This window comes from Ictidomys tridecemlineatus, chromosome 2, assembly GCF_052094955.1.
Source record: "Ictidomys tridecemlineatus isolate mIctTri1 chromosome 2, mIctTri1.hap1, whole genome shotgun sequence".
Lineage (NCBI taxonomy): Eukaryota > Metazoa > Chordata > Mammalia > Rodentia > Sciuridae > Ictidomys > Ictidomys tridecemlineatus.
This window is the reverse complement of record NC_135478.1, coordinates 91,862,700-91,888,364: the sequence shown is the minus strand read 5'-3', so window position 1 is coordinate 91,888,364 and position 25,665 is coordinate 91,862,700. Positions and strand designations below refer to the sequence as shown.

Below are 25,665 nucleotides of genomic sequence, written 5' to 3'. Positions count from 1 at the left end.
TGCTGTCTCTTACAAGGAAGAGGAACCACGAGAACCTGCTGCTGGGGAAGAGGGTACTGCATGAGGCTTTCTTTTTAATGAAAACCAGCCTGCAGCTTGCTCTCCTGTCATCACCGCCAGGCCAACTGGCAGCTACAGGCCTGCTATTTGGGGATGTGGCAAACAACATTCCAAGGAGTGGCTCTGCCATAGTCTACTTGGCTCTTCCACAAATGGTCACCATGCCTCTTCTCAATACTGTTGTGACATCCTTGTGGAAGTCCCCTGCATGACATTTTCTCCATGGTGGCTATCAGAAGTTGGACAACTGGGGCAAGTTATGACTTGATACCTATCAAATCACCCTCCAAAACAGCTTCCCCAATTTACACTCCCATCAGCAGTAGATTTGTTTCCCAAAACCTGCACAAACACTAGAGATAACATTTAAATTTTTTTTTTTTAGTTGTAGTTGGATGCCATACCTTTATTTTATTTATTTTTATGTGGTGCTGAGGCCTTGCACATGCTAGGCAAATGCTCTACCGCTGAGCCACAACCCCAGCCTAACATTTAAAATTTTTGTCACTCTCATTATGTCTTTTGTGTGTGGGAGGGAGGGGGGCACTGGGGATTGAACCCAGGGCCTCGTACATGCCAGGCAAATACTTCACCATGGAGCTATACCCCTGCCACTGTTATCGGTTTTTTTTTTTTTTTTTTTTTTTTTTGGTAGCAAGAGGGGGTAGGGCGGGGAACCAGGAATTGATCTCAGGGGCACTCTACCACTGAGCCACATCCCCAGCCCTATTTTCTATTTTATTTGGAAACAGGGTCTCGCTGAGTTGCTTAGCACTTTGTTAAATTGCTAAGGCTGGCTGTGAACTCGTAATCCTCCTGCCTCCTGAGCTGCTGGGCATGTGCCACTGTGCCCAGCTGTTTGTCATTGGGATCCTAACTTGCATTTCCTAATAGGTGGGTTGGATCCATCTTAAAACCTTCCTAGTGGAAAGTGCACATCACAAGAATGAGGGCTGAATCTTAACCACCTCCTCTTCTCTTTTCAGCCCATAAGACATTTCTGGATATCAATTAGCTGTTCAGGCAACAGCCTATGTGTGACTCAAGGATTATGGTAAGAAATTTAGGAATACAAGGCTCTGTATTCCTAGCAATAACAGCACCAGGTAAACAACAGCATTCAATAAATGTTGTCACGAATGAAGTAATATCCAGGAGGTGTGGTGAGTGAAAGCAGCAGCTAGTCTGTATGCCAACCACCACAGGAGATCACATTTATCCATATCTTTGTCCCCAGCACTGCCCCAATTCTACTACCCTCTTCTTGGCTGTCTGAGTCTAAGAGGACCCCTAAATCCAATTTCCTAATAGTAAATTCAGCTGGCCAGATCCTCGGACTTTCAGCTTGAAGATCAACCAAGAGCCTGACATGGCAGTGCATGCCTATAATCTCAGCTGCTCAGGATGCTAAAGCAGGAGGATCACAAGTTTGAAGCCAACCTAAAATTTAGTGAGACCTTGTCTTAAAATCAAAAGGGCTATGGGTGCAGCTCAGTGGAAGAGCACTTGTCCAGCATGCATGAGGCCCTTAGTTCAATTCCCAGGACCTCCTGCAACCAAAGGGCAACCAAGAGGTGTCACTGCAACCCCTCTAGAGTTCTGCAAAGCCACACAGGAGCTCTCAGATCTTGTCCTGGGACACTCTTTTGTCCTACTCCCCAAAGTTTCCCTGAGAAATGCCTTTTCCTGACTGGGTGCTGCCTGGGCCAAACCCATACTCTAGACAAGCTTGACTGAGCAGCAGCTTTCAATTTCACAGCTAGTGGTGCCCAGAGCCCAGTTTTGACAGATGCCACCAATAAACTCAGCTCAGCACCATGGGGTGAAGCTAGAAACTGCATCTTCCCCAGCTTAGCATTCATGAGCCCTACTGTCCATCTGTTCACCCCAGGGCTCGGGGCTGGTTTTGTGTCTGTGTTTTTATATAAAGGTTTGATTGTGATATGGCTCAGATACCATCAAATTCATCCAGTTATACAATTCAGTGGTTTTTATTATATTCTCAGAGCTATGTAACCATCACAATTAATTCAGAACCTTTGAATCACCTTAAAAAAGAACTCTGCAAAAACCCCATAGCAGACACTTTCTGGGCCATGTTTGCCATAAAAACAAGGCCTGTGGACTAGTTCTTAGAAGCAGAGGGTAGAGGACTCAGGAAGAGCAGGTGCAGGTGGGCCAGAGCAGAGGGATAGCACATTGGACTCTGCAGATCATGCCAGGGAGATTGTCCCTTCTCCCTTCAGGACACATTACATAACGTCTGCGTGTGCAGAAGAGATGCTCACCAGGCATTGTTCAACCCAAGGCAGCTTCTGGCTTTGGGGTTGGGGCAATCTGGACAGCTGGGGAATGGCTTCTACTCCTCCCTTGCCTGCAGCCCTCTACATGTTTGTTCCAAGGATAGGCCCCTGAAAAAGCCAGAGATCCAAGCACTGTGAGCTGGTTCTCTAGGAAAGCCAACCCAGCTGGATTGCCATCACTGTTGATTTGGGCATAGAACTAACTATAGTGGACATCAGCTGTTTTGCCATCTTCCAATCACCACCCATCCTGGTCCGTGGCCTCGGGTGTATATAGGAAGTCACCCCACTCACACCATCGGCTGGTTTGGTGGAGCTGAGGACTGTATCCAGCACGTGTCTCAGAACTGGCCAATCTGTGCTCAGCAGCTCTTTGGCAACAGTGATTGGCTCAGGGGCCAGCAAGTCATCCCAATTTAACCAGTCAGAAGTTTGAAGATTCCCTCTGGATCTATGAGGATACAGGAGGGGCTCTCAGCTCTGGAACTGCTGACCTGATTCCTGGCCAACCTGGGCTTAGAGGAGCCAGCCCAGGGAGAACACTAGGGAGTTAGAGTGGGCTGTTAACATTGTTGGGAGTAGGTCATGCTGGCGTACACCGCCAGAATCCCAGCAACTCAGGACACTGAAGCAGGAGGATTACCAAGTTTGAAGCCAGTCTTGGCAACTTAACGAGGCCCTGTCTCAAACATTAAGAAAGGGCTGGAGGTGTAGCTCAGTGACAGCACCCCTGGATCCAATGCCCAGGACCGGGGTGGGTGTTGGGGGGGGCACTATTGGAGCTTTTTTTCTCCTTTTCCCAGTTATGTGGGCTCATAAGTGACCCCTCAGATTTAGTCCCTCCTGGGTGGGTTTCCATCATTTGCCAAGTTTGCAAGGGAAGCTAACTTGCTTATTGAGCCAAAGAGCTACAGCTCAGGTGGGAGCCCGCACAGCAGGGGTGGCTCCATTTTGTGATGGGAATACACCCACACCTAAGCCTGTTCCCAAAGTACTCCTTCTGTCCAAATTCAGGTCTCAGATACAACCAGGAAACAGACAAGAGTCTCGGGGATCCATCATGTATGACCACAAATAGGACCCTAAATAGAATAAGTTACACTTTATGTATGTATATTCTGCCAAAGTCCATTCTACTGTCATGTGTAACTAAGAATAAAAACTAAAAATCTTTTTTAAAAAAAGTCTCTGGGAGACAAGCCTGCAGGAGGCGCAAATGGTTGGTTCTGCTCTACTGTCCCCATAATACCAGTATGGTCCCAAAGACCTTTCCTCACTACAGAGCCTGGCTTCAATTCATTTCAACAAAGTCCATGGGGTGTTTGCTGGGTATCAGCCCTAAGCTCCTGAGTTGGCTCTGGGCTACTTAAGAAATGAGAAAAGCAGCACGCATCCCAACTTGGCCCTCCTGCTGCCTCCGCACATGCTTTTTGGTTATGGTTTCTTAGCTATTCCCTGGTGAGAGGCCAGAGTGGGAGAAACCTCCTAGACATCTTCCTTCATCCGCCCCAGGATAAATCAGCTCTTAGAAGGAGCTGGAGGAGGATGGAGACTAAATCTGCAGCAGATGTTGAAAACGAGTCACAAGTTTTGAGTCACCCAGATTCAGCCCACCTGCCTCATCCCCTCCCCCATAAGCCAGCCACAGCTTATTGCCATCATTCTAGAAGCTGAGGCCCTCATTTGGGCCCACTGGCCCCATTCCAGGCTCTCCTCCCCAAGGCCAGTGTGGGATGACAGCCTGGAGGAATGGTTCTATCACAACTTGAGATTTCTTGGGCCACATTTACCAGGACAGGGCCTTTTTAAATTTGTGGGTGCTCCCAAAAAGTAGTGTGAGTTATCTTGGAGTCTTGTAACTCAGTGTCTGGTGCTCAATAAATATGTGATGAATAGCACATTCTGGGGGGCAGGAAGAGCAAATGTACAGAAAGCTTTGTTATGAAAGCCCAGAGACAACACTCCTGCTCTTCCTTCAGCATCAACACCCAGGAGCCAGGAAAGCTCCTGCTAAACTGTTAGGCAAGTGAGGTTTGTCTCTGGAACTCCATCCCTCCCTTTAGTACCGGTGCTGAGCTCCACAATTTCAGGGACTCTCTCTCCTTCTCTTTGGTAACTCCCCCACCAGTAGCTCAACATAGTAAAAACAAATAACAACAATAAAAAACTGGACAGAATAACTCTTCCTAAAGTATGGATGACTGTTAAAGTTAAAGCATGTACCCAAGCTATCTCTCCAACCTTTTTTATACCTTTATTCATTTATTTTTATGTGGTGCTGAGGATCAAACTCAGGGCCTCGCACATGCTAGGTGAGGGCTCTACTGCTGAGCCACAACCCCAGCCTCCCCACCCAAGCTTTCTTAATAGAAGCTCAGCATAAGGGTGAAACAGCAAGATGACGGCAAGTCTACAGCTACAGAAAAGAATTAGTGATAAAAGTGTCTTGCCAATTGCCCTGGTCTCATTTCCCTATCATCTGGATTCTCTCCAACCACATCCCAAAAAGATAGATACTATTCACTCTAAAATTAATGTTACTTATTTGGTAAGGTCTTCTACTTCAGTGTTCCCCAAAGCATAGGTGCATGCCACCCAGTTTTAGGATGACATGAGAGCATCACACCAAATGTAATGAACCTCAAGGAAAGGTCCACTGTTTAGTTCTTCTCCTTTCCCGATTAAGTCGAGGAGAGTCTGGGTTACATGCTAGGATATCTTTAATGCCTCTTGAGATCTGCTCATCCCCCTTTTGCTACACACACACACACACACACACACACACAGAGCAAACTTCAGGCCCAAGGGCTCAAGAAGCAAGAATAACTGACATCAACGATCTCTACAGGGAAAATAGTAGGATACTTTTACAGAACTCTTCTCCAACTGCTGGTTGTTTTCCATGAATGATGGTGAAATAAAGTTTTCTATAATCATAAATCAATATACATTTAAGTTTAAAAAAAGGAGGATTGATTTAAAATGTGAGGAAATCATCACCCAGGTTGTACATGAATATGACAAAATGGTGAGGACAAGAATGAGCAGCCTGAGAAACACTGATCTGTTTAAACAGCTGTGCTATAGGCTGTGCTCCTGAGACACTGTGCCAACCCCCATGGGCTGGCAGGAGGGATATGGTGGTCCTTACCTCTTGGATTTACATTCAGGGTGAGATCCGGCAGGGCAGGAACCTGCCATAAGAGACCACCAGGCAAAAAAGTGAGAAGATGGCAAATAATTTCAGGGGTTTGGCAGATGTTCATTTCTTGGCTGATCCTTACCAGTCCCAGAAAGCAGGAAGTAGGAAGGGGTTGGGAGGCTGTTCCATGGTCACCCCCCAAAAATCAGACCTTCAGAAAATGAGTCCTCCACGTGGCAAGGCATGGGTCTTTTATCTACCCGCATGCTGGGGATCAAATCCCGGGCCTTATAACATACTCTACTCTCAACCCCCAAGTAATGGATCTTAACTAGGTCCTATGACTCTGCTCAGGGACAGGTAGAACAGAAAGGAGACCAAGAGAAAACAGTGGGGTTTCTCAGACTCAGAACCTTTTAGAGATGGGGAAAGTTGGGAATACCCAATCATGCCAAGATTCACTCATGACACTAACGCAATCACTTCCTCCAAGGGACCTGAAAACCACCCAAAGAGGGATATGGCTTGCCCATGACCACAGAACTGCTCAGTGACAGCACTGGTACTAGAACCCAGGAATTCTCACTCCTAACACAGGATAGGTTTGGCCCAAGACCCTCACCAACCTTTCTATTCTTCTCCCCATTTCCTTGTATAGGACCTTCCACTCTTGACACCAAAACTCATCACCCTCCTAGAAATAATATCCTAGTGTTCCTCTGAGGAACTTTTCCCCTCCTGACAAGTGTTTCTGTGCTGCTAATGATGGCTGCAGGGTGGGCAGGAGGCTCCAGCCTAGCCAGTCACAGCAGTGTACTGGCAGGCAGCAGTTCAGAGATCCGGTCAGCTCCTGGACCCAATCAATGGGACCCAGTTGCTGAGCCATGGAACAGAGAAATATGTCCTGTTTGCCAAGAGTGATGGTGTGGAGCCTGAGAGTGAAACAACACAGGAGAGGACAGAGCTGAGAGATGGAGAAATGGGTCCTGATGACACTGTCAGAACACCTAGGTTAGGCCTTACCTGAAGTCAGAACCAATGAACCTGCTCATTGTGTGAGACAACAGATTTCCTGTTACACTAAACCAGTTTGAAGTAGGATTCCTTGCTCCTCCGCAGAATAACCATGAACATGAAACTGCGCCAGCAGCATCAGACGCAGTGTCCCTCCTCTCTGGGTCACAGAGCCCCCAAGGGGAAAGGGAATGCAGGTTGAGGGTGTCAATCCTCACCTGACTCCCCTTCATGACAGAATTCCTTTTGGCTCCCTCTGCGCCCCCCACAATCTGGGCTCCCAGTTACCTCGAGCCGTTGCTGATGAGAATACTCTCCCGGATCGTCAGGGTGCAGTAATACCACACCAGCAGGAAGTTAAAAACTTCATCCGTCACCCTGGCATGAAGAAACAGCCCCAGGGAGGGGAGCAATGTGAGCACCAGGACAGCCAGCCCTTCACCCCAAAAGGACAGCACCAGGGCAAGGGCTTCCCATGGCAGGCACTACCTCTGGAAACCCCTACTCCATTTTGGCAAGCAGAAGTCTGGACCCTGGATGTCTCCTCTCTCCCTGTAATGTCCAGGACCACTGCTCCTCCTTCTACCGGGCCCTACCTGCACTCCAGGCTCTAGCTGAAGATCTCCTCCTCCCTGGTCCAATGCCCAAGGCAACCCATCTCTAAACTCTTCCTGTCTGGGAAGATTCTGGATGACAACAGAAGGACCTTTAAGATGTGTTCTATTTTAGGTTGTTTGTCTTCAATGGTAAGATGCAAATTCTTCCCATCTCCTCAAACCAGGTAGTTTTGGGTTGGGGGTTACTTGGGATAGAATCTAGGTGTCTCTACCACTGAGACAGATCCCAAGACCTTTTTATTTGTTTAAATTTGTGTGTGTGTGTGTGTGTGTGTGTGTGTGTGTGTGTGTGTGTGTGTGTTGCTGGGGATTGAACCCAGGGCTTTATACATGCAAGGCAACCACTTTACCAATTTACCCAGTCCCCTTAATTTAATTTTTGACAGGGTCTCTCACTAAGTTGCTGAGGCTGGCCTCCAAGATAGGATCCTCCTGCCTCAGCCTCCACACTCACTGAGATTACAGGTGTGTGCCACCACACCTGGTTAAACCATTTGTTACACATATGAAATGAGTCTTAATGGCCCATGTGAGCTACCAAACTAAATGAAGAAATACTCCTTTGCCTTTTCTACTGTGATTGTAGCCTGGAACCTAGCTGAGCAGGTCTCAGATGCAGACAGAATGGACTGCTGATGCCCATGGGGCTGTGGGCCTCAGCTTGCCATCTGTAAAGTGAGAAGGCTGACCCCCTAACAGAGCATCCCAGGGCAAAGGGTCCTGGGAGAGAGCCAGTGGCAAACAGCCCTCTGAGGCACCCCTGCCAGCAAATGCTCTGGTGGAGGGCTCTGTCTTTGACCCTGACAGGGAAGCTCTTCTGCACCTGCCAGTGCCAGACAGACTTCTCCCAGGAGAAGTGACCATGGGTCTGGGCTGTCTACAGATAAGGGAAGAAAAACACCCCAATTTCCCTGAAGTGGAAGACCCTCTTCCCTCAGAGGGAAGGAGGGAGGATGCAACTTCGCGGCAACAATGAATAAAATTAGGGGTGTCTCTGAAGCTATGTGACTGTGTTTTGTGGAGTGAGATGACAGTTACCCTCAGACCCCAGGGCTGAACTGTTGTCACCCACAAAGATAGTCTCAGGAGGGTCAGGATTCCTGAATTCACTCTGGAATTCCAGGGCCTGAGTCCAAATCCCAGCTCTGTCACTTCCCAGCTGTGGGTCTGAGGATGAGTGAGCTGCTCCTTGGAGTCCACACTTCCTCTCTGTAATGTGGGAGGGTAATGGCACCTGCTATGAAGGGCTGCCATGCTCAGTTAATACAGAGTGCTTAAGACAGTGTCCCCAGTGTAGCAGAGCTGGGCATGTTCTGGGTTAAAACTCTGGAAGTACCAGACTATCCAGTCTGCAAAATGAGGTTCAGAAGCTTATCACTGAGGAATCAGAGGCCCACATGACTTGGATGAGAAGTGAGGGTGGCGAGAGACAGGTATGCCAGGACAGAGCATCATTTTTTTTTTTTTTTGGTACTAGGGAGTCTAGTACCAAAATCCAGGGGTGCTCAACCACTGAGCCACATCCCCATCCCTTTTTGTATTTTATTTAGAGACAGGGTCTCACTGAGTGGCTGAGGGCCTTGCTAAATTATTGAGGCTGGCTTTGAACTAGCTCCTGCCTCAGCCTCCTGAGCCGTTGGGTTTACAGGCGTGTGCCACTACACATAGCCGGGTGAGGGTCACTTTCAATGCAGGTTTTCCTGCTCACCTCCAGCAGGAGGAAAGTACAATAGCCAGCTATGGATACAAGGACATTTTCGCTAATCCCTTCCTAAATCTTCTGGATGAAGACAGGAGTCAAAACAAAATGTTATGGTTCCAGCACTTGCTGACTTGCTTCAGGTGCTGGCCTCAATCTGCTTGGCAAAGTGTGTGAGTTTCCTATGGCTGCTGTAACAAATCACCTTGAACTAAACGGTTTAAAGAAACCATTTAATCTCCTATCATTCCAGAGGTCAAAAGTCTGAACTGGGTCTCACCAGGCTAAAATCAAGCTTTTACCAGGACTTATCCCTGCTGGAGGCTCTCAGGGAGAATATGCTTCCTGTCCTTTTCTAGTTTCCAGAGGCTGCCGTATTTCTTGTCCTTGTACCATTCCTATCTTGGTTTCTGTCATCACATCTCCTCCTGGGACTCTGATTCTTCTGCCTCCCTCTTATGAGGACTCTTATGATGACCCTGGGTCCACATGAATAACCCAGGCTAACTTGCCCATCTCCAGATCCTTAACCCAATCATATCTGCAGAATCCCTCTTGCCATATAAGAGAGTGTGTTCACAGGTTGCAGAGACGAGGACGGGACCACTACTCAGCCTCTCACACTGGTCAGCACTGGTAACCGGAAACTTGCTATGCTACGCACATTCTGCACGGATGGTCACTCTGAATCCTTGAAAAGCCCTGCACAAAGCAGGTATGTGTACTACGCTCACGCCTGCATGACTTCCAATTGCCAGAACCTGCCACTCTTGATGTGCCCAGGGCTCTCTTGGGCCACCACAGCCACTCTTCTGGTGCACAAAGCAGATCAGAAGGTGGAGGAATTAGTACCTTCTAGGAGAAGTCCCTAGCTTCCCTGATTGACAGCAGTAGGAGGAGGACACACCAGCTGCCTGGCCCTCAGGTAGGACATCCCAGGTTGTTCTGTACTGTCCTGGATTCTCTGCAGTACTGAGCTCCAAATGCCTATGGGATAGCTCTTCTTTGTTTCACTTTCTGTTCGGCTACCCGTGTTTCCTAGGATCATCTATCATAGGGACTGAAATACTTGTCTTGGGGTATTATATATTTGTCTTCTAAAGGAAACCCAAGGATGGAACTACTTCCTACTTTACAGATGAGGAAATAAAGGCTCAGAGAGGGGGAGTGAGTTGCCCAGGATCACACAGCTGCTAAGCCTTGGAATGAGATCCAAACCCAAGCCCATCTAAATGAAGCTTAACTCTGACTACCTTGTTCCTACCTGGCTTGAAACCCCATAAAGCAGTTCTGACCTGACAGCTTCTTAGCTTGAAGACTGCAGAGAGAAGTCTCAAACTTTCTAGGTACCTCAGATACCTCAACAAAGTTTCCTAAACACAAGGCAGCATGGATAAGAGGGGTCCTAGGGACCATGGGAAAGACGAGGAAACAGAGTGGTGAAGGGCTATAAACAGGGTCACATAGCCTATGAGTGGTAGAGTTGGGCTTAGGACCCAGGGCTCTGAAGCTGTTGGCTGTCAAACTGCAAGCTTAGAGGTATCAAGGAGGGCATTTGGGTGGAGCACCCAGCAAGGAAACTATGCCAAGGGGGAAAGTATAACATTGAATATTAAGCTGTGATCTTTGGGGGGGCAGATGGGAAGATAGATTCTAGCTATGTTTTCAGGCTGATCTTAAACTCATGGGCTCAAACAACTCATGGTTGCATGCACCTGTAGCTGAACTACAGGTGCATGTAACCATGCCTGGCTGTGATCTTCCTGAGAGCCCAGTCCTAACACAAGGTGACAGTGACAATAACAGTAGCAAGTACTAATGGCTCCATAGCAAGCTCCCCTGTGGTCACCAGGAGAGAGGAGCTGCCTGCCCAGTCCCATCCCCTGTCCCTTTTTCAGCCTACGGATGGTATACTGAGTTGAAACAGTATCCCCCAAAACTCATATCCACTGGGACCTCAGCATGTGACCTCATTTGGAAATAGGGTCTTTATAAATGTGATAAGTTTAAACAAAGTCATACTGAGTTAGGGTGAGTCCTAAATCCAATGGCTGGTGTCCTTACAAGAAGGCCATGAGGGAGACACTCAGGAATGGAACCATGTGTCAACAGATGCAACGACTGAGGTAAAAGGACTTAAAGCCAAGGAACACTACGGACTACCAGGAAGGACAGCCAAGGAAGAACCTGCCTTGGAGCCTGCCAACACCTTGATTTCTGGCCTCCTGAGCCACCAGAGAAGAGGACGGATTTCTGTGGTTTTAAGCTCCCCCAGTTGGTGGGACGTCTTATGGCAGCCCCAGGAGACTGAAACAGAGGAGAGGGGGAGAAATGGGACTATCCATCCAGGCCCTGGGTGAAGAACTTGACAACACAGTCCAGGTTTCCCCTGGAGGGCCCTAGAGGTCCCCATGCAAGGGAATACGGTTGCACACCAAGAACTTTTACCCCTTCCAGAGGGGAGGGTGAGCAGGCATTACTGGTGTGCACAGCCTCTGCCCCCAGGGAAGTGGGCCAGGCTTCACGCAGCAGGCAGACATGAGCCCAGGGCGTGCAAGAGACTGTTGGGTCACCTGAGTGCCACACCAGCAGCTGGACTCTCAGCCAAGGGCAGAAAATAAACTCTTGACACATGGACCAAATCCAAAACCATACTTGGCTGCCTCCCCTGAGGGCAGAAGAACCAAGGCCAGAGAGAAGAAGGGACCCCAGGGCAGTGCAGCACAGCCCCACCTCCCTCCTTGGAGAGCTTGCCAACCACAGAATGTGGATGCACTGAACCTTCTCCACCCTGTGAAGTATGGCCTGTTGTCACCTTGTCTTACAGATTGGGAGACTAAGGCTCCCAGGGGGAACCCACCCATGGTAATAGCCAGTTAGTCTCAAAGCCAGTGTTTAAACCCAGGCATTCTGGACTAAATCTTTTTCTTTTTGTATTTTTAAAATTTCTTTCTTTCTTCTTTTTTTGCAATTCAGATATAATTCACTTACCTTTTAAAGTATTCAGTGGGTTTTGTTATATTCACAGAACTGTGTGCAACTGACATTACCTAATTTCAGAACTTTCTCAACACCCCAAAAAGAAACCCTATAATCCATGAACAGCCACTCCCTGTTGCCCCTCCTCCAGCCCCTCCTCCAGCAGGCTCTGACCTGCGCTGTCTCTAGATTGACCTACCGTGGATATTTCCTATCCATGCAATCATGCAACACGGTTTTCTGGGTCTGCCTTCTTCACTTAGCAGCATGTGTCAGTGTTTTATTCTGCTTTATGGCTGAACAGCATCCTGTTGTATGGATGTGCCACAATGGACTCTGTCTTAACTACTGCATCAGAGGGCCCTCCAGCAGCCCTGTGGGCCCTCCACAGGTGATCAGCATTGCAGTTTCCCATGAGAAATGGTCCTTCCCCACCCTATATCTTATCACACCAAACACTCCAGGAGCAGGAGGGACCTTGCCTCCATTTGGCCCCCTCTCTCTCCTGGCCCCCTCCTCACACCCCATATGCCCATGCACACACTGCCACGCCCCACTACCTGTAGTGAAGGACAAAGCGACATGCCACAGCTCCCAGGAGTAGGATTATAGTCAGGTAGAGCTTGAACTTCTCATACTCATCCTTGTAGGCAAACCTGCCATGACATAACCCCCCAAGAAAGGTCACATTCTATTAGTATTCCACTCCACTCCCAGCCCTGCCAGTTCCAGGACTACCACCACTGCCACAACCCATGAGGACCTGCACATTCCACTAAGGGAGACACACTGGCCTTGAGTCAGCAGTGACCAATGAAGGAAAGAGGGCCAACTACAAAAGGTCCCCCTGTCTTTGGACTCCTGGGTTAGAGCTTTGGGCCCATGATGCAAAGAGGCAGGGCAGAGATAGAGTCTCTCCCTCGATCAAGTGGTGCAGCAGAAACACAAGGGTAACTCTTGCCTAGAAATGGAGAGATTCCAGGGGACAGGAGCACCTGTTTCCCATGGGAAATGCTCTAACAAGGGAAGTAATAAATGTTATAAGAAGGGAACAGAGCAGGGGTCACTCTCATGGGAAATGGGGAACCTTATCCACCAACATACTGACTCTGGGAAAAGAAGGAAGGAAACCTTCCCCAAGCTGCCTACCCACTAAGGAGGACTAGGCCAGAAAGACCAAAAGCCAGAGCCCAAACTGCTAACCTGCTTTGATTTATGTAAAAATTCTAGCTTGGACCTATCTTCCCTGAGTGAAAAGAGCAAGATGCCTGGATTTTGAGCTAGTAGGTGGGCGGAGGGGCAGATCCAGGCATACTTACTTGGCCTGGTTGCTGAGGAGGGTCACATTCACATTACCAAGGACCAGATTCAAGTAGAGCCTGGAAGGAAAGACCTGTGAGAGCCACATTCCTGAACGGCCTTGAGAGTCGTCCCACCCAAAATTATGCACTGAGCACTAATATGAGAAAATAGGCCCCAGAGCAAATGAGAACAATGATTAACTGAAGAATACGGCAGCTTGTACATGGAAGTCTATTAGCTCATTTCCCCCATCAAAGCTAGCTTAGAGAACCTATTGCCCCTTCTCCCGTACAGCCAAATGTAAGCGTATGACTAAGTTCCAGGCAATGAGGTGAGGTGAAGGCATAAGTATAATCTCTAGATCAATTTAGAAAGTGTTTTTTTTTTTAAGTGGTACTGAGGATTGAACCCAGAGGTGCTCTATGACTGAATTACATCCCCAGTCCTTTTTATACATATATATATATTTTTTTTTTTTGCAGGGGTGGGGGTAGGGCAGGGTTGTCCTAAGTTGCTGAGGCTGTTCTCAAACTTGTAATCCTCCAGCCTCAGCCTCTAGAGTCACTGGGATTCCAGGCATGCACCACCATGCCCAGCTAGGATTGTCTTTAAAATTAAGGCATAACCTTCATAAGTATACATGTCTTAAGCACAAGCATGATGAATTTTTATATATTTGTACAGGTAACCAACACTCAGGTCAAAGAATAAGACATTTCCAGCCCCAGGAGGCTCCCTTATGCCCAACCAGGTCAGCTTCCCCCAGTCTTTTTTTCTATCACCATGGATTCATTTTGCCTATTTTTGAACTTCACCTATATATACAGAGGGTAGAATCTTTTAACTTGGCTTCCTTCCCTCCATATTCCAAGCTACATCCATGTGGAGGGCATTTTGGTCCTTCCTTCTTTTTCATGGTAAGCAGTATTCTATGGGTGGCTACACCACCACTGATTCATTTCTTCTACTTTTGATGAACATTTGGTTTATTTTCAGTTTTTGGTTGCTTTTCAGTGTGTTGCAAGAGTACTGAAAATCTTTCAGTAAATTTCCAACATGTAAGACAATATTTTTAAGAACAGTCCCCCTACTGTTGTGGGTCAGTCCTCAAGACCGAGAGGGCACTTGCCTAGAATGTACAAGACCTTGGGTTCCATCCCCACCCCTGAAAAAAAACAAATAAACAACAACAACAACAAAATCTCTAAACTTAGTCAAGCTATGTAACAAGTCTGTTGCTATTGACATCTCCCCAATTGCCCTGTACCCCTGCCATTGGTAACTATCTTTCCATTCTCTTTTTCTATATATTCACTTTTTAAAAACTCCACATATAAGTGAGATCATACAGTATTTTTTGCATCTGGCTTATTTCACTGCCCATAATGTCCTCCAGGTTTATCCATATGCTTTTAGTTATTGGCTAGTTGTGAACATACTTTTTTGTATCACATACCATAATTTTGTCCTTTTAAAGTATACAATTTAATGACTTCTAACATAATGTTGTGCACCCATCCCCATCACCTAATTCCGTAACACTTCTACCAAATGAGACCCAGCACTCATCAGCAGACTTTCCCTACTCTCCCTCCCCCAACCCCTGGCAACCGCTCATCTATTCTGTCCCTATGGTATTGCCTATTCCGGACATTTCATATAAATAGTGTCATACAATATTTTGTGTCTCACTAATTTGTTATGAGTGTTCATATACAGTCTTCCGGAGGATATAAACACCCATTTCCCCTGGGTATGTGGCCAGGAACAGAATTTCTGGGTCATAGTGTAGGTATGTGTTCACCTTCCCTAGGAAATGGCAAACATTTTCTGTAAAAGGGGATTTTCTTGCTTTCTTGCTCTCCTTCCCCTTCTAGTTAACTGGGGAGGCGGGTGGAAGGGGGAGCCAGATTTGTACATGCACGTCAGGACAACCCCCCCATGAGGGAGAAGCCGTCTGTTAAAGGATGCTAAGTCCTCAGATGACCTCTCAGCCCAGTGCTCTGGCCCACTCATCCCTGGGTAGCACATGTGAGAGGAAAGGCTCTCTCTCGTGGAGCCATCCTATGGTTGGGCCTCCATCAAAAAAGCCTGTTCTCTAATACACTAATAAAAGCACAAACAGGACCTCAATGGAGGATGGACAAATCCCACATAAGGGCAGTGGTTTGGAAAGGCTTCACTGAGGTGGTGACATTTGAATTAGGCTTTGAATAGTAAGCTTGAGAGGAGGAAAAAAAAAACAGAAAAGCCATCTTCCTAGCTATGAGTTGATTTTCGAGACATTTCCTATCGTCTATAATGGGAGCGAAAGTATAATGAGGACATTCTCTCCTGCCCAGCATTTAATCCCTATTTTCTTCAAGGGCAAAGCAAGAGAATCACTACCCCACTTAGACCCAAGGGACAAGAACATGCCCTTGGCTCAGCCAGTTAAAGCAATGCATCCTCATGATTGGTTAAGAATGGTCATGTGTTGGGCTGGGGATGTGGCTCAAGCGGTAGCGCGCTCGCCTGGCATGCGTGCAGCTCGGGTTCGATCCTCAGCACCACATACCAACAAAGATGTTGTGCCCACCGATAACTAAAAAAAATAAATAATAATAAATATTAAAAAAAATAAAAATAAAAAGATTTCTAACTGGTGTCAAATGCACAAAGAATTGGGGAGAGAGAAGCCAAGGATAGAAGTTTGAGCAACACTGCAAAGAGGATCATGAAGTCAGGAGCAATGGTGCATTCCTGTAATCCCTGCTACTTGGGAGACTGAGACACAGGGATCATAAGTCCAAGGCTAGCCTGGGTAACATAACAAGACCCTGTGTGAAAAGCAAAAAAAAAAATTGGGGACCAGGAATGTGGCTCAGTGGTAAAGTACTTGCCCAGCATATGTGAGGCCCTAAGTTCAAATCCCAGCACTGAAAAAAAAAAAAAAAATCAAAGGTCTGGAGGCATAGCTTAGTAGAGCGCCTACCTAGCATGTGTGGGGCCCTAGATCCCATCCCCAGTACAGAGGGGGGGGGGAAAGGTCAAGAATGCTGGGCTACTCTTTCATCCTGTAGAAAATGACTGCCACCTAACTCACAGAAGTTTTTACCCACGTAGAACAAAAAAGGAGACACTAGGAGAATGGTTCAAAATGTAATAGGGCTAGTGAGCTGCCTTCCATCCCACTGTGGGCCTAAAGGGTGGAGGCTTCCTAGGCTCAGCACTAGGGAACCAGGAGACAGGGTCAAGGTCAGGATGTCTCACAATCACATCCTGGGCTGGCTGAACCTAGGCTGAGCCCCCTTGGCCAGATATTCCATAATGTTTCTGAACCCTGTGAAAATGGAGATACCATGATCTGATGCACCAGGTTATTGAGAATAAAATGACTGATACCATAGGAGCTTCCAGCGCAATGCTGGGCATGCAATAGGCATACAATACATGATGGTTCTCTTGGTATAGAACACCAACCCACTTGACCCCAGGTGGCACACACATGCAGCAGGTATTAGTTCCTTGTAAGAGTCCTCCCAGGAACGTTACTACCATCTGGCAGGGGCTGATGGCCTCTTCTGGACTCAGAAGACATGTAGGGAAGCGTCCTTCTCCTTCCTTTCTTGCTTCCCCATTTCCTCTCAACCTCAGGCCCCTGAAGGGAGGTGAGAGTCCCACAACAGGGCTGGGATGGGTCCCACTCCTACCCATTCTTCTTGGGCAGGTAGGCTTCCATGTCAAAGAAGACATTCTGCCGCTCCTTAATGTGGGCACTCATCTGCTGGACCAGCTCTGTCTCCTCCTGACTGGCATGGCGCTTGTACCTGCAATGGGAGGTGTGGGCATAGAGATAGGGCATTTCTCAGAGATGGAGGAAGAGCAGGGACCTCTCCATATGTCCACCCCAAACAGGGCCTCTCGCAACCTCAGTTCTCCAGTAGCCTTGTGACCTTGGAAAAGTCCTTGAATTTCTTTGCCTTATTTTCCATACTGGAAAAGTAGGGCTAGCAGCAGGCCCTTCCTTATAAACAACAGCCTTTGAGAATGATTCAGTAAACATAGTATAAAGCCCAGAATGATACTTGGTACACAGTAAGATCTCAATAATCAGCTGGCAAAACTTTTTTTTTTTTCCTCACTATTCTACAGGAAAATGTGTAGAAGTATAAGCAGGTGATCACAATCTGACTGTCACCCTCTGGAGAAATGTAACTCTTAAAAGTAGAAAAACAAAGTCTGGAGACATGGCACCCTTAGGATGGTGGGAGAGGTCCTTGGTCTAGGGCCCTAACTCACAGGTCAACCTTGCAACCTGGTGCTTCACAACTAGGGACACTGGGCAATGTCTGGAGACATTCTGGTTGTCACAACATGGGTGAGGAGCCCCACTGGTACCCAGTGGGTACAGGCTGGATGCTGCTAAACCTTCTACAAACACCCAGAACAGTCCTTCATAGCATAGAATCATCAACAGTGTTAAGGCTGAAAAACTCTGGGCGGAAAACAGATGGGACTCTGGAGGCTGCCATCAGAAAGCTGTGCTTTGCCATGGGTGACGATGTGTCTACATGATGATCCACAACCCCTTATGAGCCCCTGATTCCAAAATGTGCAGCCAAGGCAAGGGATCTGATCAACACCTTCTCCAACAACTGCCCGCGAAGGAAGGGAGAATTGATCAGGAGGCACGAAAATAGAGGCCCACATAAGTGACCTGGTCACGTCACTTAAAGCCTCAATTTCCCTGCCTGCCTTGGGGGATGAAGGCATCCATTGGATGCCCTTACCTACAAGAGATGAGCTTCCCAAACCATGAAGACATGAGGACTGAGAAGTGAACATGATCTGGGCTCAAGAACTGAACTCAGGTACTCTTGGGACCGAAACCTGGGACCCCAACCTAGTACCTCCAAAACCAGAGACCCTGGTGGGGAAAGCACCCCACATCTGTGAGAATACCTGCTGTAAACCTGGCCAGCAAGACTTCTTTCAACTGCATCCCAGCTTTCATCTGAGAAACCTCCTCTCATTCTTTCCCCCCTTCCATTTAGACCAAGCAGGGTTTTCCCACTCACCAAGGTCCATAGACTGAGCACATGACACAGTCTTACTCAAGCAGTCTCAGGGACTGGCTCAAAGATGGGCACATGACCAAGCCTAGCCAATGAGGCTCAATCCCAGGATTTCTGCTAAAGCTCTGGGGGAGACAAGTTTTCATTCTGTTGGAGGGCGGAAACAATGCAGTAGGAAAGAAGGCTAGAGGATCTAAACTTGTTACTGTAAGTGGCCATCTCAGTGACCAGGAGGGGACAGTCAGCCTGAGTGCAAAGCAAATCTGGAGGATGACAGAATTTAGAGAAAAACACAGATTCCTACAAATACCCTTTGATTCCCTGGATCCAGCAATGTCTGAAGGTACTCCTGCTTTTTTTTCCCATTAGAACTTCCATTCTCTGTTTAAGCCAGTTTTGAGATGGTATTCTGTCATTAAACAAGGAGGAAACAATTAAGTTGCAGCCCCACCTACCTCTGGAGCGTGTGCTTCAAGTCCTTGAGCCGCCTCTTCTGCTTGTGGATGGAACTGCTACACAAGGCCTGCAGTGCTGTCAGCTCCTCCAGCTTCTGCCTGTAGATCCTGTGGGTCTCCTGAAGGATGGAGTGGCCAGGGTAGTTTTGTGGGGGAACATTAACAGGTCGTTTTTTATAGTTTGCTTTGGTCAGGAGACATGGCTACAGAGGTCACAGGCTGACAAAAAGCAGCATGACACAGTGCCTGTGTCATGCTGCTTTTTCCTGCCCAGGTTCTATTCGTTCTGATGCTAACATCAATTAAATATGCCACTGAGGGGCTACGTCTAATCAATTCATTGTCCAGATGCTTTGGTAAAACTTGAGGTCCCACTCTAAGGGTGGTCATTCAACCCTGGCCTGGCCAACCAGTATCCTCCAATTCCCTAATAATTGCTGGGTTCAGAGTTGAACACATGGCTCCTGCTGGCCCAGTGAGAGCTGACCCTGGGACTTTGGCTAGCAGGACTGGCTTAGAGATGTCCTTTTCCCCCTAGGTTTGCTAATCTGGTAGAAGTTACACATGGACTCTGAGAGGGAAGAGCCTTTCTAAAAATGAAGTCACACAGAAAACAGAACTGAGAGATGGTAAGGGATGGAATTCTCATAGCATCTACTATGGTTTGGATATGATTTGTCTCCCAGAGGTTTATGTACTGGAAGCTTGGTCACCAATGTAATGGTGCTGAGAGGTGGTAGGACTTTTAAGAGGGTGGACCAAGTAGGAGGTAATTAGGTCATGGAGTACCACCCTTGAAAGGGATAGCTTATCTTGCAGGAGTAAGTAATGTCTCAATGGGTTGGATTAGTACTCATGAGGGCAGATTGTTATAAGCAAGGTTGGACCTTCCCCTGACTCTCACTTAAACATGTGCTCTTCCACAGGTACCCACTGGCCACCGTCACACATGCCTCCACCATTTGATGGCCATTTTCCATGTTATGAGACAGCAAGAGGCCCTTGCAAGATGTAGCCACTTAAGCTTGGACTTTTCAGCCTCCAAAATCATAAGCCAAAATAAACTTCTTTCCCTTATAAAGCACCCAAACTCAGATATTTTGTTATAGAGACAAAAAATTAATTTTGGCTCTTGGATCTAGGCAAGTCTCAAAGACATGTTATCCAATACCCTGGGTTCTATGAACTGATAAATTCCCCTTCACTTACTACTCACTTTGACTTCAGTTTCTGATCCTGGCAATGGGGAGAGAGTGCTGAGTCAACTAGAATAAGAACATACCTCCTCCCTTAAAGCCACCCTCCCTCCCCCAGACACATTAATTCAATAAACTTGCTATCTCATTCTTAGAAATAACCATTCAGAGCCACAGAGACTTCATCCCAATGTTGGGAGAATGGAACACAGTAATTTCTTGAATTGCTGCTTTGAGGAAAGAAACTAATAGGAAATGTGGAACATGAAATTAAAATCAATAAGCCAATGGACACAATTTAAATGGCTGTTTTTTGGGCTATTGAGGAAACATTTTTAACAAAGGCAGAGGTGGGGATGGTTGGCTAGTGGGGACAGAGCCTAAACTCCCACACCTACCAGGCAGGGTCTCTAGATACAAGGTTCAACCAGAAAATGAGGAAGCAGTGAAGTCGGTCAAGTGGACAGATAATTAGGAGTGAAATCCAGTGATGAGTGATTCACCCTGGCCACCCACCTGGAAGACAGAAGAATCAGTAGCCTGCCCCCGCCCCCCTCTCTCTGGGCCTCCCAAAGAAGGAAATCTTGTTTTTGTTTAAATTTTAAATAATTTTAAACTTGCAGAATCATAAGAATAATAAAAAAAAAACTTCTCTATATTCTTGACCCACATTTACCTACTATTTTCATTTTCATTACATTGCATTTGCTTATCACGTCTGTATGTCCTCTTTCTATATCAGGCATCCATAAACTACAGCCCATGGGCCAAATTTGGCTCTCTAATTTTGTATGGGCAGTAAGGAAATGGGTTGTGTAGGGTTGAAAAAGAAAAATCAAAAGAATATCTTGTGACACATGAAAATTATATGCAGTTGGAATTGCAGTATCCATATGTCCAGTTTTACTGGCACACAGCCACGCCCATTCATTTACATATGGTCATGGATGCTTTGGCACTAAAACAGCAGAGTGAGTGGCTATGACAGAGACCATATGTCCCCCAAAGCCTAAACTCTTCTTTTGGTCTTTTACCAAAAATTTTGCCCACTGCCATGTTATCTCAGATATTTGGGACTTAATTATAGACAACACAACTTTCTACTTCTAAATACTTCAAAGTGTCTCTAGAAACAACGATATTATCTTATATGTCCAGAATACAATGATCAAATACAGAAAATTCAACCTTGATACAGTGCAATGCTGTGACCTCAAAGACCATGCCAATTCACATTCTGGTATCGCTTTCTTTCATGGCACTTCCCTCCAGAGCCTGGATCCAACTCAGTCTGGTGCCTTTCATTATTACTGCTAGTGTCTCCAGCTTCTTTTAACCTTCGATGGTGCCTCAATCTTGTCTTTCAAGAATTGATGGGGTTGTTTGTTTTAAATATTTATTTTTTTAGTTACAGGTGGACACAATACCTTTAGTTTATTTTACATGGTGCTACTGATGGAACTTAGTGCCTCACACATGCTAGGCGAGTGCTCCACCTCTGAGCCACAGCCCCAGGCCTCAGGAATTGATGTGTCTAGAGAGTTCAGTCCAGGAGCTTTGGAGAACATCCTTCAGGCCAGGTTTGCCTGATGCTTCCTCTTGATTAGATTATGCTTATACACTGGGGTTGGAATGCCACTCCCATGATGCTGTGTCCCCAGAGAAGAAGGGACATGGTGCCTGTGATGTTGACTGTGATTACACGGTGAAGGTGTCCATCTACCAGAGTATTCACTGTACACTGACCAACTTTCTTTCTTTCTTTATTTTTTTTCGGAGCCACCCAAGACATGCATGCTAGGCAAGCACTGTACCACTGAGACATACCCCAGCCTCACAGTGACCAACTCTATTTGTAATTAGCAAGTTATCTCAGGGCTGAGGCTCAGTGGCAGAGCACTTGCCTTCCAAGTCCCAGCTCTGGGTTTAAGTTCCCTGCACCAAAAATACATAAATAAAATAAGTTATCTGTGTGGAGAAAGATTATGTGTGAATCACTTCTGAATTCTTCAGTGAAACACAGCCCTCAAGTGCAAGGAACATCTGCTAGTAACAAAGGAAACCCACCAGAACAGGAGAGGGATCACTGGAACAGAGAGAAACCTTCCACAAGGTGGGACCTTCAGATGAACAGCTCCAGGGAGATAAAGGGCCACACTGCCTCCCAGCACTCTGGTGTTGGGTTCCACCATGGAGAGATAAGGTGAAGGCCACACAATCAACAGCCAAATGCTCACCAGGCCCTCCTCAGTGTGAATTAATATTTAATTTCACAAGTAAAACATGAAGACATTATCCTTGTTAAAAATTAAAACACTATGTCATAGAACCTCTCTGGCTTCAGGAAAGCAGGAAGACTTGGTAATCAACTCCAAATGCTCATCTGCCCAGCTGTGTTTGCTTTAGAGGGACAGGACAGAGACACTCCCTTCAAGGCTGTGAACAAAACCAGAACTTATCATCACTTCCCTGAGCTCATTAAAAATTTTTTTTAAAATTGCTTCATGTGGAAAAAAAATGAACACATAATCCCAACAACTCAAGAAGCTGAGGCAAGAAAACTGCAAGTTCTTCTTTGAATATCCTTCTTTCCCAGAAATAACCATTGTTATCAATTTCTTCTAGATCTTCTTTCTCCCTCCTTCCTCTCCCCCTCTCCCCAACATACCTCCCCGCCCCCCTCTCTGCAAGGTCTCACTATGTAGCCAAGGCTGGACTCAAACTCTCCATCCTCCTACCTCTGCCTTCTGAGTAGCTAGAAAACAGGTGTCCACTGCCGCACTTGGCTAGCCCTTCTTGTATGTACTCTGCCAAGCCATGGTCCATCTATTTCTGTTTTTTTTTTAATATTTATTTTTTTTAGTTGTAGTTGGACATAATACCTTTAGTTTATCAATTTATATGTAGTGCTGAGGATCGAACCCAGGGCCTGGCACGTGCGAGGTGAGCGCACCACCACTAAGCCAAAACCCCAGTCCCTTTATTATCACTTCTATGTAATAAGAGCACATAACAAAAGATCTATCCTCTTGGAAAATGTATATGTATATAACACAGGATAGTTAACTGTAGGCACTATACTATGCAGTGAGATGAATAAGCCTCAGGGCTTATTCATCTTGTACAATTGAAACAATGTACCCTTTGATTTACCTCCCTACTCCCTGTATTCTATATTCTATATAGATCTGTTTCTATATGCATGAAAAAAAATACACACAAACACACACATACACACATACACATACATACACACACACACACACACACTCATACATTAAAAAACACATACTGTTGCAAAAAAAAATATTGTCCCCAATACTTGGTCTCTTTTGTTTCCTTTTAGTAACAGTATTCCATCAAGCTATAGCTGGGCACATGGCTATCCAGCTAGGAACTACATTTCCCAGCCTCCTTTGCAGCTAGGTATAGCAGCACAACTAAGAGTTAGATGTAGGCAGGAGCAATATGTTCAAGGTTTTCCTTTTGTTTTGTTTGTTTTCATGGTGCTGAGGACTGAACCCAAGGACTTGTACATGCAAAGTATAAACTCCACCAATGACTACTTTCTATATGGAACTTCTTGCTTTCTACTCTAGTTCTCTTGCTGTGATGCAGCAACAACGGGTCGATTTATCTTGAAACCAGCGATGAAAGCTACATGATAAAAATGGCAGAGGACACTGTGCCCTCTCCAACCAAACCATCCTGGGTTCTAGAGTGGCATCACGTGACAAAGCTTCCCACCTATGATGGTTTTAAAGCATGACCACCCATTCTTTAGCATTCCTCACATACAGAAGTCTTTGTTCCCACCCCTCAAATCTAGATAGACTGTGACCAATGTGACCAGTAGAATGTGGGAAAAGAAACACCATTTGACTTCTCAGAGTCACAAGCAGTCACATCGCTTCTACTTTATTCACAGGAACATTCACTCTTGGAGCAGAGTCCAGCTACCCTGAGACCATCATGCCATGTGGGAGCCATAACAATATAGAGAAGTCACATGTGGACACTCCAATCAATGATACTAAAACAAATCTTCCTGTCATGGAGGTCCAGGTGCCAGATGTGAGCGTAAAGAAACCTCCAGAGGATTCCAGTCCTAACCAGGTGAGTTTTTCCCAGACTTCCAAGTCTTCCCAGCTAAGACCCCAGGTATTTATACAGAGCATGCTAAGCACCCCTACTGTGCCCTGTCTAAATCCCTGATCCACAAAAATCAAAGAGTTTGATATAGTTATTGTTTTACACAGCAACAGACAACTGAAACCTCACTCACCTGTACCTCACCTTCCTCTATGTTGTCAATAAGAAAGAAACAAATACACTACCTCCTTAAAGTGGTTTCATTTTGGGAATCTCCTTTACAACAGAATAGCTTACACCCTAAAGCACATACTTCACTCTTATTAGTGTTGTGAAGTATTTCAAGATATGGGTACACTATAGCTGATTTAGTCATTCCCCTGCTGTTGTTGTTGTTCCTGGGCTCTTGATTATAACCATCAGCACAGCATTGAATAATATCCTTGCATTGCTTCTCTAGGCGTACGAGCAAGTATCTCTCTGGGGAAGATAATCTCTGGGGAAAAGAAATAGAGTTCTTGGGCCAGAGAGAACAGGCTTGTTTTAGCTTTAACAGATCTAACAGCCCTGTAGCTGGCTATAGCAATGTCTACTCCCATCACAGCATGTGACAGTTGTACACACCTCACAAACACTCGACACTATCGACATTTAATTTTTCCCATTTTTCTAATGTTCCACTACTGATATTTTCAGCTCATCCCCAAAGCATTAGACTGGATAGGGACAGAAAGTCCACAGGCCTTCCCATAGTTTTGTCCTCTGGCATATGGGGTCATTCCTACTCCCCTGCAGTTGTCTCACTCTGCCATAGGCCAGAGTCACTTCCTAGGGAGATGCCATCCTGGAGACCACATACATGGGCCACATACTTGGTCACTCCAAGTCTTGGCTCCAAGGCTCAGAATCTATTAGCCATAAAAATAGCAAACTGGGTGGGAAAGTCAGAAACAAAGAACTTTATGTGAAATACTCTGTCCCTAAAGTACTCCTTACCTATACCAAGTCTTTGTAGTTTCCACCCTTGTGCTAGTTTTGCAAGCAATAGAAAAAGTTATTGATTAATGTTTTGTAACCTTACTTTTTTCCAGAGTTGTCTTTTTTTTTTTTTTTTTTGGTACTAGAGACTGAACCCAGAGGCACTCAACCAATGAGCTACATACCCAACTCTTTTTATTTTGAGACAAGGTCTCAATAAGTTGCTTAAAGCCTTTCTGAATTGCTGAGGCTGGCCTCAATTTGCCATCTTCCTGCCTAAGCCTCCTGAGTTGCTAGGATTACAGGCATACACCACATTCATCCCTCTCATTTTTTTAATTGTGAAAAACATACATAACATAGAACTGATCATCTTGATCACTGTTAAGTATACAATACAGTAGCATTGAGTACATTCACACCGTTGTGCAACCATCCAGAACTTGTCTTCCTGTGAAAATGAAACGAGCCCACCAAACAATAATTCCACTGCCCCTTCCCCAGCCCCCATCAACCGTCATTCTATGTTCTGTCTCTACGAATCTGCCTCCTCCAGGCACAATGTGAGTGGACGCATCCAGCATTTATCCTTTGTGACTGGTTCATTTACACTTGGCATAATGTGTTCAAGGTGCATCATGCTGCAGCATGTATCAGAATTTCCTTTCTTCTTAAGGCTGAACCATGTCCCCTTGTAAGGGTGCATCAACTGATAGACACCTGGGCTGCTTCCACTTTTTTGGCTGTTGTGAATAATGCCGCTGAGTGTGG

The 25,665-nt window shown here is 46.2% G+C and overlaps 1 protein-coding gene across 7 annotated transcripts in view; it reads right to left on the bottom strand.

Moving 5' to 3' along the window:
• The window catches only part of Tmem120b (transmembrane protein 120B), a 68,008-nt gene that overhangs the window by 7,474 nt on the left and 34,869 nt on the right, over positions 1–25,665 (bottom strand). For 4 of the 7 annotated variants that reach the window (XM_078039238.1, XM_021729310.3, XM_021729311.3 and 1 more), the window contains 5 exons: positions 18,629–18,747; positions 16,809–16,925; positions 13,134–13,193; positions 12,375–12,470; positions 6,808–6,897 (listed from right to left, as the gene is read on the bottom strand). In XM_078039238.1, the coding sequence (XP_077895364.1) occupies positions 6,808–6,897; positions 12,375–12,470; positions 13,134–13,193; positions 16,809–16,879 (317 nt within the window). In that variant the 5' untranslated portion in view covers positions 16,880–16,925; positions 18,629–18,747. Of the gene's footprint in view, positions 1–6,807; positions 6,898–12,374; positions 12,471–13,133; positions 13,194–16,808; positions 16,926–18,628; positions 18,748–20,222; positions 20,327–25,665 lie in introns of those variants that run through there. The other 3 variants (XM_078039239.1, XM_013360482.4, XM_078039237.1) reach the window with 3 other exon arrangements.